The sequence below is a fragment of the Coregonus lavaretus genome (genome assembly GCF_964263955.1).
Source record: "Coregonus lavaretus genome assembly, chromosome: 4".
NCBI classification, from domain to species: domain Eukaryota; kingdom Metazoa; phylum Chordata; class Actinopteri; order Salmoniformes; family Salmonidae; genus Coregonus; species Coregonus lavaretus.
In genome coordinates this window covers 67,499,333-67,513,081 of record NC_139991.1, presented here as the reverse complement: position 1 = coordinate 67,513,081, position 13,749 = coordinate 67,499,333, and the positions used below count along the sequence as shown (strand labels likewise).

Below are 13,749 nucleotides of genomic sequence, written 5' to 3'. Positions count from 1 at the left end.
ATATAAACTGATGACAATAGGCTATTGTGAATCCAGTACTGTAATATTAAATACTCTGAACCAACTCTCCATCTGTCACGAGTGTCAGTGTAATGCGATGGGTCGAAGTCAGTCGCAGGACACAGAACTCAATGAAAACGTACTTTACTGATAAGTAAAGAAACAAATACAAAATACCTCCACACAGGGAGAAGCAAACCCGCTCACCAAAAGTGTTTAACTACTCTCTTACATCCTGAAGTACTCAATACCAGAGAAACTTGTCATAACACAGACTATCCCTCATGCTGCTATAAATGCCCACTCTCAAATTCATAGACAGAGCTGTGGGTCCAAAGGTAGAATTTTATCATACGCAAATTAAGGCAGTTCAATGTAGACAAACGTATAATGACGCTCTTGTATCTTCTATTAATAATAGAGAGCTTCCTGACCTTTTGTTTTATTGCATGACACTTCTCCCCGTCTATCTACAAAATACACAAGATTGTGAATAGGTCTGGAAAAATATCCTTACTGTGTGCCATTCAGCTGCATCACATCGACCTAAGACTCCTGTGAAGAAAGGCAATGCCATAGCTAACCTGACCCTGTCAGCAGGATCTCACGCCTATTTCGCTGCATATTGCAACATAATACCTTTTTGTGCAATCTAATTTGTGTAAAAAGCAGCAACAGACAATGTCCTAGATACAGTGCATTCGGAAAATATTCAGACTTTTTCCACATTTTGTTATGTTACAGCCTTATTCTAAAATGAATTAAATTGTTTTTTCCCCCTCATCAATACACACACCAAATCAAATCCAATTTTATTGGCCACATGTGCCGAATACAACAGGTGCAGACATTACAGTGAAATGCTTACTTACAGCCCTTAACCAACAGTGCATTTATTTTTTCATAAAAAAGTAAAATAAAACAACAAAAAAAGTGTTGAGAAAAAAGAGCAGAAGTAAAATAAAATAACAGTAGGGAGGCTATATATACAGGGGGGTACCATTGTTCAGGATGAATACATTATCAGATGCAACACAACTTTAAAGGAAAGGCAGCTGCTCTTTTGTTTATAAACAGATACAAACACACATCCTGCATCGTCACTGACCCCTAAATTCAATTATATTAACCAAACCCTCAACATCAAACAAAGAAAAAAGCTATTTCACTGGAACATTTATTTTTGCATATCCCAACTCCCCCTGAGACATCTGCGGAGAGTTGGGGTCAGAGCAAGGGTCTGCCATTTACCGCAGTCTCTGGAGCAATTGGGGTTAAATGCCCCCCCCAAACATAATCAATGCCGTTTTCACTTATTTTCAGTTACTCGTGTTTCATTTTCCATCTACAACACATTCTGAAGCATAAACACCTGATGAACGCAACAGTAGTCAGCAGAATCAGTAGCACAGAAGCTAGAAGGAACGCCATGACATCCACAGAGTGGTAGGAGTACCAGGGCATTCTGTAGGACTCTGTACGTAGGTGAGCAGTACCTTTGTGTCTCATGACATACTCGATCCAGAACATGGCGAGGTCCAGGGGGTTCATTGGCTGATCCCTGTGCAGGTTGGAGAGCCTTTGCATGTTCTCCCTGTAGGACGGCTCCTGAAGAACTTCCTGTAAGGCCTTGAGGAAGTCATTGTCTACCGTGGCTATGGTCACAATCTTTGCTCCTCCTCTCGTTTGCAGACGAAGGAGGTTGTCGTATTGGTCGAAAAACAGAGGTAGGCCCACAACGGGGACTCCGTGGTAGATGGCCTCTTGAACTCCATTGGTTCCTCCATGAGCTACAAACAGCCTCATCTTAGGATGTCCTAGTAGGTCATTCTGCGGCATCCAGTCAACTAGTAAGGTGTTGTTGCCCAGAGTCGCTGGCCTGTCCCCAATGTGCCTCCAGATGATCTTCTGAGGCAATTGGGCAAAAGCAGATGCTATCTCGTCTGTTATGTCACTCGGGAGTTCCTTGACGAAAGTCCCCAAAGACATGATAATGGCACCATGTTCTCCTGAACTCTGAATAAAGTCCTCCAGGTCTTGGGGAAGGGGCTTGGCCGGTTTGCACTGAAACCCTCCCATGTAGATAACGTTAGGCATGGTGGGACGGGGGAACTCAAACACAAAGTCAACTCTCATGAGCCACAAGTCAGCCCCCTGCATTAACTCATTAAAGTCCACACCCGGTTGGAAATACTCATCACAAACCGCTTGGTAATAGGGTCGCACTAGGAACCTGTCCTGAACTTGTCCAAGCAATTTAATAAGCATATTCTTCACTCTCTCTGTGAAAGTCATTTTGTCCGTCAGCCCAGATCCAGTCATTGGAACGTAAGACATGGGGGATGGTGCGATGACCTGATGTCCCTCTCCAAATGTGACCCAGCGGACGTTGTAGACAAGGGGTAGCTGAAGATAGTGGGCCATCAGAACACCTGCTCCCCATGCCGGGTCAGTCAAGACAAGGTCATACTGGGTTTCCTTTAGGTTCTTCATTAAATCCTTGTCTTCAATCATATTGGTCACCATTTCAGCCATCATCTTAGGAACTTTAGACATGAATGACAAGGCCTCCACCTGCAAACTGAAGAAATTTAAAACCGAACTTTTACCTCTTTCTATATCGAGGACTTTGTTGAGAATTGGCTTCACAAAGCCCTCGTCTACTCCATCAGTGACATGTACTGTAATAGAGCTGTAATATGAAGACTCCTCTTTAATGTACCAGCTTTTGTTTGTTCGTACCACGGTCACAGAGTGTCCTTGAGCATGAAGGGCCTTGATCAGAATGTCCATGTGAAGCCAATGGCTTCCTTCCAGAGGAAAGACCAGAACCTTCCCACTGTGGCAAGCTGGCAAAGACACCATGAAGCGTGTCAGAAGAAGACTTGAGAAAATGCTCCAAAGATGGTACGCCATCCTTCTGAAGGAGAAGGAAAACATTGTCATCACATTTATATTTAAAGCTAGAATCTGTATTTGGTGAAACGGCCATGTTTGTTTGGGATATTACAACAACAAAGAAGTTACTTTAAATGAGGAACACTTTTATTTTCCCCTCTGACATCATTGCAAGCCCGATAGAACAGCAGAATATGTACTGCAATTGTTTTTTACCACGCTGCTGGTAAAGGCACTTGGGCAAACAGAGGTGCTATGTCACCAAATGTGGATTGTAGCTTTATGACATAATTAAAAGCTTCCCTTATTTGGCCTTTTTATAAGACCTAGGCCGGGATTCAATCTGATCGCGTTTTGTCTGCTATGCACCTTTTTAAAGGCAATGTTCCCACGTTTGTGTAGACTGTATTCACGGTACATGCTGCATAAATCAGAAATTAGCTTTAAATGTCATATAAAGCTGATCTACCACTGATTGTATTGAATCCCGGGACTAGAGTGGCCTCTAGTATTGTGGTTGAATATTGATAATTTTTGGATAGAGGGTCACCGGGCATTAAATGTCACACAGAAACACTTCAGTCCATAGAAGAAAACCTCAGATTTACTCACCGACAAATCCGCCAATGTTCGAAAAGAAATCCGTATGAATGAACTTCTGTGAACTTGAATGAATCCTTATGTATGAACTGAGTCTGAGCTTGTGTGTTTGCTTCTTATCTCGTTCTAGTAAGTTCAAAGTTCTTCCCCAGTCAGTCAGGACCTTGTCATTCTGTTAAAGAGACAGACCTGTTTTGCATAATTATATCAAGTACCTGTCCAGTTAGTCGAAGATTCAGACCATGTGGTACAAAGTGACTATTACTTACCAAATGGTCTGACAAAGCTCTTTTTAAAATTCACATTCTGAACGCATGTTAAGGGGAAATATGAGCTCAGAGATTTTGAGCAAACACACTGATTGATTATTATCACACTTTCGTTTTTCCAGGGGGGTTGAGACCACTCGCTTTTTGGATTCTAAGGGTCATTCTCCAAATGGGGTGGCTTTTGCTTGCACCACTACGAGCAGAAAAAAACATGTAATTAAATGCAGTAAAAAAAATTACAAGTTTAAAGAACTTACATACATTTTATTATTGAGTAGTTGAACTTGAATATCAACTGAAGTTTGAGTTGAGGGGTGACCCTAAGTTCATTTGTCTTGCTACAAAAATATCTCAGAAGAGAAATTCTACTGGATTCTAACCACCTTTATTTTGAGTTGTTGAAGTACAGCACCCACTCACTGTTACCTGACAATAGAAACACAATGACGCATCATCTAAAAATATGTATGTTCTTATTTAAAATTGAATTCTTAGCAACAGCCAAACGATAAACCACGTGTTTCTGTGAGGTGTAGTTTCTCTGGTTCAAGTTGAAAGCCTCTGTACGTGCGTCTTATTTCTCTAAATTAATTGATGAAAACAACCCAAGATGTATCTTCAGAAACATAGCCAGCCTCACAAAGAAGCAGGTCCCAGCCTGCCAATATGTATTTTTCTAACCTCACCTCTAATGATTATATGTTTTTCAATGACCAAATTACTACAATCAGAGAAAATCTCAATTAATCTGCTTGATACGCTACAAACCCTACAGGATTATGAGGAGACCACAGCTACTCTGGATTGTTTTACACCCTTGGTTTATGATGACATGGTTAAACGTATCATGTGCTCCAAGCTCACCACTTGCCAACTTGACCCTATACAGTGGGGGAAAAAAGCATTTAGTCAGCCACCAATTGTGCAAGTTCTCCCACTTAAAAAGATGAGAGAGGCCTGTAATTTTCATCATAGGTACACGTCAACTATGACAGACAAAATGAGAAAAACAAATCCAGAAAATCACATTGTAGGATTTTTAATGAATGTATTTGCAAATTATGGTGGAAAATAAGTATTTGGTCAATAACAAAAGTTTCTCAATACTTTGTTATATACCCTTTGTTGGCAATGACACAGGTCAAACGTTTTCTGTAAGTCTTCACAAGGTTTTCACACACTGTTGCTGGTATTTTGGCCCATTCCTCCATGCAGATCTCCTCTAGAGCAGTGATGTTTTGTGGCTGTCGCTGGGCAACACGGACTTTCAACTCCCTCCAAAGATTTTCTATGGGGTTGAGATCTGGAGACTGGCTAGGCCACTCCAGGACCTTGAAATGCTTCTTACGAAGCCACTCCTTCGTTTGCCCGGGCGGTGTGTTTGACACCTATTGCAGATTCAGTCTTCCCAGCCTGGTGCAGGTCTACAATTTTGTTTCTGGTGTCCTTTGACAGCTCTTTGGTCTTGGCCATAGTGGAGTTTGGAGTGTGACTGTTTGAGGTTGTGGACAGGTGTCTTTTATACTGATAACAAGTTCAAACAGGTGCCATTAATACAGGTAACGAGTGGAGGACAGAGGAGCCTCTTAAAGAAGAAGTTACAGGTCTGTGAGAGCCAGAAATCTTGCTTGTTTGTAGGTGACCAAATACTTATTTTCCACCATAATTTGCAAATAAATTCATAAAAAATCCTACAATGTGATTTTCTGGATTTTCTTTCCTCAATTTGTCTGTCATAGTTGACGTGTACCTATGATGAAAATTACAGGCCTCTCTCATCTTTTTAAGTGGGAGAACTTGCACAATTGGTGGCTGACTAAATACTTTTTTTCCCCACTGTACCTACAAAGCTGGTTATATAATTTATTAGTCCTGATAATAGATTTAGATCTAGGTAATAGGTCAGGTCAACCAATGCTCAATATTATAAACACATCTCTCCAATCGGAAATATAGTTCCTGAGTTCTTTAAATTGGCTGTAATTAAACCACGTTCAAAGAAACCAAACCTCAATCCCCTTCCTTTCCAACATACTAGAGAAGCATGTAGCCCAGGAGCTAACATCATTTTAAAATTCAAACAGTATCTTTGAAACCTTCCAGTCTGGTTTTAGACCATGTCACAGCACTGAGACTGCACTTGTCAAGGTATTAAATGACCTACTGCTGTCCTAAGACCGTGGTCATGTCTCTATTCTCGTTCTTTTAGAACGAAGTTCTCCCTTTTACACTATTGATCATACTATTCTTATTAAGAGACCAGAAGGCTTGGTTGGTCTACGAAGACAGGTTCTTAACTGGTTTAAATCATACCTCTATGAGTGCTATTAATTAGTTCAGCTGGGTAACAAATCATCGGAACGTTCCAAGGTTGATAGAAGCCCTTTTATTTTCCTGATACATGCTACCCCGGCCTTGGTAATGTAATCCGTAAGCACAACATGCACTTTCATTGCTATACTGATGATACCCAATTGTATTTATCTTTTGAACAAGATTTTACTTTACAGTCAGCCTGCCTTGACACGTGGATCACAGATGTTAAACACTGTATGGCAACCAACTTCTTGATTTTAAACTCTGACTAGACAGAAATGATGCTAATTGGCCATAGGAAACTCACAAAGAAAGTGTCAGACCTTACTCTCAAAATGTATGGTTTCCTCATTACACCAAAATGGTTGTTAAAAACCTTGTTGTTACCTTTGACCCGGGCCTAGTGTTCGACAACCACATGAAAAACCATGTCCAAAACAGTGTACTTTAATCTCAGGAACATTTTCAGAATTAGACACCAGAAGAATTGGTCCATGCATTTGTTTAATAGATTAGACTACTGCAATGCCCTTCTTTCCAGTTGTTCAGAGACAGACTCCACTATTAAAAACCAACAACTGCAGCCCACATTTTAACCAACACTAGAAGGCACGAGTACATCACTCCATTTTTATCTGCACTACACTGGCAGCCTGTAAAGTATCGGTCTGATTGTTTTTATATGCATGTAATATAATCAGCCATCATAACACCCACATATCAGCAGTGCATCATTGGCTATTTTGTCTGGCAGGTTTCCTCTCTTTGCATCACTCAAAACCACTGGATTTCTCTTTCAGAACCGTGTGTCATACCTCAGAGAGAATCCCTCTCACTCGAACTGTTCGTCATAAACACACCGCCCTCTTTTGTCCAGATTCCAAAAAGGTCAGAGCAATTTCACTTCGCCCCCACATTACTCTGGTCTGGGCTAGTCCTGCCAACTGTTGTGCAAGCAAGAGAATGTGCAAACAAGAACTTCCTTGCATTCCCTTGCTTCTTTGTGGAATACTGTGGAGTGAGAAAAGACGATGGCAGTAGTTAATGTGTTACAGACATCGCTATGCTTGCAACCAGATCAGTTAATGATGAACAGATTACAACCAAAATATTACATAATTTCCAGTCCAGTCTGATGGAAAACCACCTTTGGTTGACGGGAAGATGTCCATACATTTTCATGCAAAATTGTTCGCTTGAAAATACTTCCACAAGTAGATGTAAGCTAACATATTGTTAACTGTGAACTGTAAGTAGTCGGGCGGCAGGTAGCTTAGTGGGTAAGAGCGTTGTGCCAGTAACCGAAAGGTCGCTGGTTCTAATCCCCGAGCCAACTAGGTGAAAAATCTGCCGATGTGCCCTTGAGCAAGGCACTTAACCCTAATTGCTTCTGTAAGTCGCTCTGGATAAGAGCGTCTGCTAAATGACTAAAATGTAAAATGCTTCCCATTTTTCTCTCTAGTTTTAAATTGTCACACCTCAAGAAAAAGATGTGACCTCTTTACCAATCTATAGTATATTGAAATCCCATTCCCCTTTCATATGTTTTTATTTTTTATTATTGGAATTGTTAGAGACATGTAAAAATGTGCTGAATTCAAGGATTTTTCATGGGAATGTCAAATTTTTTCCACCCCTGAGTAGATTGGTGACAATCACAGAGTGGCAGACTTTCTCTGTTGACTAAGACGATTGACTATGAGTTGTGTGTTGTGTAGAAAGTTGCTAGTTCGATCCCCGCTCAGGGCAGAAAATAATGCATTCTGTTACAATGGAACCAGTTTTAGAATCCCTGGCCAACTGTCAACTAAGAACTTTTTAACTTCTCACTCTATTCTTAATGTGTACCAATACGGTTTTAGACCTGGACAAAGCACCGTTTCAGCTGCTACACTTGTTTTCGATTGTGTTTGGTATTTTTGGGGGTATTTTATTAGGATCCCCATTAGCTGTTGCAAAAGCAGCAGCTACTCTTCCTGGGGTCCACACAAAACATGACATAATATAGAACATTAATAGACAAGAACAGCTCAAGGACAGAACTACATAAATAAAATAAACATCTACTGACCACATCTAATCACCATAACTACTGACCACCACAACTACTGACCACAACCACACAACTACTGACCACAACTTCTGACCACACAACTACTGACCACAACCACACAACTACTGACCTCAACTACTGACCACAACCACTGACCACACAACTACTGACCACAACCACACAAATATTGACCACACAACTACTGACCACAACCACCTGACCACAACTACTGACCACAACCACACAACTACTGACCACACAACTACTGACCACAACTCCTGACCACAATCACACAAATATTGACCACACAACTACTGAACCACACAACTACAGACCACAACCACACAACTACTGGCCACAACTTCTGACCACACAACTACTGACCACAACCACACAACTACTGACCTCAACTACTGACCACAACCACTGACCACACAACTACTGACCATAACTACTGACCACAACGTCTGACCACAACCACACAAATATTGACCACACAACTACTGAACCACACAACTACTGACCACAACTACTGACCACACAACTACTGACCACAACCACACAACTTCTGACCAAAACCACACAACTACTGACCACAAACACACAACTTCTGACCACTCAACTACTGACCACAAACCACTGACCACAACCACACAACTTCTGACCACAACCACACAACTGCTGACCACATCTGGTAAACACAACCACACAACTTCTGACAACACAACTGCTGACCACACATCTAATCACCACAACTACTGACCACCACAACCACCTGGCCACAACTACTGACCACAATTACTGACCACAACCACACAACTACTGACCACAACTACACAACTACTGAACCACAACTACTGACCACAAAACTACTGAACCACAACTACTGACCACAACTACTGATCACAACCACTGACTACAACTGACCTAACCTACTGAACTAACCTACTGACCACAACCAAACAACTACTGACCACAACTACACAACTACTGACCACAACTACACAACTACTGACCACACAACTACTGACCACAACGACTGAACCACATAACTACTGATCACTACTACTGACCAAAACGACTGACTATCGATGGAAATTTGAAATGATTTCACTATTCAAATAATATAATTAAAGTACAACTTTTTAAACTTCTTCCACTACCACAAAAATAATTTTCAAGAGCTTTAGCAAGCCCCACAACTTTAATTGTAAAGTTACCATCTAGTTTTAGATTGTGTTAAATTGCTTAGATCATAAAAATCATTGTGCTGCCTTATTTATAGACCTTCCCAAGGCCTTTGACACTGTTGACCATTACACTGTCATTGAAAGGTTGACTGAAATAGTCCTGGATTAAGCTTCTTGCAAGTGGTTTGAAAATTATCTGTTAGACTGGACACAATGTGTGATTTCTGATGGTGTTAAGTCTAGATTCCTGGATATTACTAAAGGTGTACTACAGGCTTCGGTATTAGGACCTGTTTTATTTACTATTTATATAAATAATATTGGTCTATCTGTTAACTTGTTATATTAATTTGTATGCAGACAATAGTGTTATGTATGCCATTGCCACAACTGTAGACCAGGCGTTGTTAGAGCTGCGATCTGACTTTGTCGCATTACAAAATGCCCTGGTTGAATTAAAACGCATACTTAATGTGGGCAAGACTGAATATATGTTGTTCCCGAATTCTCTAAAAAAAATTGATGGACTACATATTTATTCATTGAATGGTTCTCCAATCGATCGGGTTCCAGCCTATTAATATCTGGGCTTTTAGATTGACAAGGATTTAACTTTTAAAAAACATACTGATGAGCTAGTTAAAAAGCTTTTTTTTTTTTTTTATAGATCTTGCCTCTCCCTAAACAGCAGGAAGCAGATTGTACAGTCAAATTTCCTGCCAGTTCTTGACTATGGTGACACAATTTACCAGAATGCAGCAACCACTACTCTTAAACTTTTGGATGCCATCTACCATAGTGCCCTTTGCTTTATCACAGGTGACAGTTTTAATACTCATCACCAGACCCTGCCCGGCTACTGGGGTTCAGAGGAATAGGTCGTCAAAGGATGGTTCATGTAGTGGAGGTGAAACAATAGCATGTTGGCTAGAGTACATCAGTGACATCACACCTTCCCTGAGATCTTAAGCCAACTGTCGTTCACGGCATTGAGTTGCATGTGTCATTGCAGAAAGTTGTTAGTCTGCTTTCTACAGGTCCAAAAATCACATTCACATGAACCATTTCTCTACACATTAAATGTTGTTAAAATGAAAAGGGGTTGTGTGGTAATGTGGCTCAGTGGTAGTGCTGCAGTCCCCTAAGCACACATTGCCAAGAATGGCATGGGATCAAATCCTAGCACTTTCCTGTTATTCTCCTTAAAGTCAAAACTGTCATTTTTTGCATTTGGAATGACCCTAAAGGCATCCCTACAGCAAACTAAACAGCAAGGAAGCTACTAAACAGAACAAGCTTTTCATTTTAATCAAACCAGCTGAAAAAAAGAATTCTAAATAATAACATACAATTCAGTTAAACTCAGTAGCTCTTTTCCCACGGTCAAATACAATCTCAGTTGGTTTTGGGTACTGTAAAAACCTACCACCACAACCTGGACTCAGGGGTAGACATAACATAGTAAATGTAAATCAGGGACACTCCAATTAGTATGATATGTTACGTTTCGTAAGGTATGTATTAATTTGTGGATGTCCATCATCCATTTCGTATGATATGTTACGAATTTGCAAAGCGTATGATATGTTACGAATTCCAATTGGTTGTGGCTAATGTTAGCTAGGTTAGGGTTAAGTTTAGGCTCAGGAGTTAGGTTAAAGGGTTAAGGTTAGGGTTAGGGGAAGCTAATATGCTAAGTAGTTGCAAAGTAACCAAAAGTAGTAAGTAGTTGCTAATTAGCTAAAATGCTAAAGTTGTCCGTGATGAGATTCGAACACGCAACCGTTATATTCTACAAGACTCAATGGGTGTATATATAACTAATTTAAATGTCAAAAAATGGATGTAGCAAACGCAGATTACCCGTTTTAGAGCTCAGGAAGTATATGAGGAGATTATCATGAAGAGGAGACCAGAGGGGTATACTACAAAGCAGAATCAAGGAGTTCGCCAGCTAACTTGCCTAAATATTCGGATATAACTTTAATTTATTTTGAACGATAAGATTGAAATGGGCATAGTCTAATTGTTTTAACAAACAAAAACACATACCGAAGTTTAGCTGTTTTAATGAACCAGAAAATCTATAATTATTTATGGTTGCTTATCAAAGTTAGCTGGCTAACTCGTTGATCATGCTTTGAAATATACCCCTCAGCAGTGTGGGGAGACCAGTAGTTAGGTAAACCATATGGAGTCATTAATTATGTTTAAGATCAGAGGTGAAAGAGTAATCCATTTAACTGCAGTGTAGAAACATCTTTCCATTACACACACTGTAACCACATCCAATGACTAAGAAATTGAAAACTTCCAGGGATGAGGACACTACTTTTTCAGGCCAGGATTCACCCTTAGGATCCCACGCACAGGGATAGTTCAGTTGTCATCGATCCAACTTTCACTGCTTTACCTCAGGTTTCTCTTTACATTCAAGGAAGAATCCCAAAGTAGATATCCTGTTCGTTTTTTCAGAAATGAATTACTTTATTCACAGAAAGGTCAATATAAAAAGTTTACTTGGTAACATATTTAAAGGAATAGTTAACCCAAATGACATAATTACATGTTGGTGTCCTTACCCTGTAAGCAGTCTATGGACAAGGTAAGACTGCCTACAGGGGAAGGAAACCAATATGCAATTTTGTAATTTGGGTGAACTATCCCTTTTAGGAGCAGTTTTAACATAACATCTATGAAATGGTGCCTCCAAACAGAATAACATAAAACCTATGAAGTGGTGCCTCCAGACAGAATAACATAAAACCTATGAAGTGGTGCCTCCAGACAGAATAACATAAAATCTATGAAGTGGTGCCTCCAGACAGAATAACATAAAACCTATGAAGTGGTGCCTCCAGACAGAATAACATAAAACCTATGAAGTGGTGCCTCCAGACAGAATAACATAAAACCTATGAAGTGGTGCCTCCAGACAGAATAACATAAAACCTATGAAGTGGTGCCTCCAGACAGAATAACATAAAACCTATGAAGTGGTGCCTCCAGACAGAATAACATACAGTAAAGGGAGTTTAATACCTCTCCCTAGGGCTACAGCCACACAGAGATTTTGTGTTAGAAAAATGCGAATTGAGCAAATGGGTTTCTATGGGAGTAATCCATTGTTAAGTGAAAAACGCACAGTATATCAACCTGTGTGCGTAAGCAACTCGTCTATAAATAATTGACTTGAGTTTTGAGGGACAAAGAAATACAATGATGAATGCCCATGCATTTTCATATGTTTCTGTATGGCTGTAGCCCAAGGGTCAAATCCTACCTGGACTCTTGCACAAAACTCATGCGTTAAAGAATTAGGCAAAAGTTTGAGTTGTGCATGCATCTCAAGTTAGGAATTGACCCCCACTCTAACATCATGTTATTTAATTTAACAACAATTATTGAACAACAATTTCATTAATCTTGATCAGGAAAGGAACAGTACATATTATGAAATCATTGTATGAATAGATTTACAAAGAAATTAACAAGGTCATTTTTGTCAGAAGGAAAGCCTTAACTAATACCTGCATGTTACAGGTGTATTGTATCCACAAGGATGTAAAAATGTGCCTTGAAACGTGCACTAATCTTACTAAAAGTAAGCATGGAATTGAATAACAAAAAATCCACAAAGACTGCATATTTTTGGTACAGACACGTTCTCCTTGTCTAGAGGAGAAAAGCACCAATATACATGGTGGTCTCTGCTGAACAGTCAATCAGTTCATAATTGTCTTCATCAATGGACACCATCAGGAGATCCCCTTCCTCCAGAGTGACCACCTGTCCTGTGTACATTGTCCTTCTCTCTCCTCTCCTATCATCTGGTATGCTATCCTTGACTTCCATGATAGGCCAATTATTTTCATAGCTAATGGAGTATTTCAGGACTTTCAGGCTAAGAAAATGGACCTCGCCAGATACCTTGTCCTTATCCGGCATTCGAAAGTTGACCCCACATAGACAAAGTATCGGCCTCCCTGAGGGACAACCAGAGCTTGCTTGCTCTCGTCATAGGTGAAATTCTGCATGTGCACCAAGCCAGTGTCCTGGTGTTCCCATTGGATGTAGTCTTTAGGCACGGAGTTGCAGCTTGATGATGCTGGAGGTAGGAGAAGATGGAGAGGATCAGAGGTAATATATAAATGATCGTGATTCTGGAAATATATCCACTTGATATTCAAAATACAAAAATCCAACATTCCTGACAGCTGCACTCACACAATATTACCACAGACTCACAGTGTGCACACTATAGCCTATTAGCAAACTAAGCAGGAAGTTTGATTAGGCATGTGAATAACACCAAACTTTTGAACGGTAGTGTGTGTATATATACACACACACACACTACCGTTCAAAAAAATGTTGGCCATTAAAATAACATCAAATTGATCAGAAATACAGTGTAGACATT

General features: G+C 40.1%; 1 protein-coding gene across 1 annotated transcript; it reads right to left on the bottom strand.

Moving 5' to 3' along the window:
- Positions 1 to 128: 128 nt before the first annotated feature.
- On the bottom strand, positions 129 to 3,644 carry LOC311128520 (UDP-glucuronosyltransferase 2B31-like). The gene is made up of 2 exons (XM_084160713.1): positions 3,511 to 3,644; positions 129 to 2,920 (listed from the first exon to the last, which is right to left on the bottom strand). The coding sequence occupies exon 2, from the start codon at positions 2,914 to 2,916 to the stop codon at positions 1,324 to 1,326; it is 1,593 nt and encodes a 530-aa protein (XP_084016839.1). The 5' UTR covers positions 2,917 to 2,920; positions 3,511 to 3,644; the 3' UTR covers positions 129 to 1,323.
- Positions 3,645 to 13,749: the final 10,105 nt, after the last annotated feature.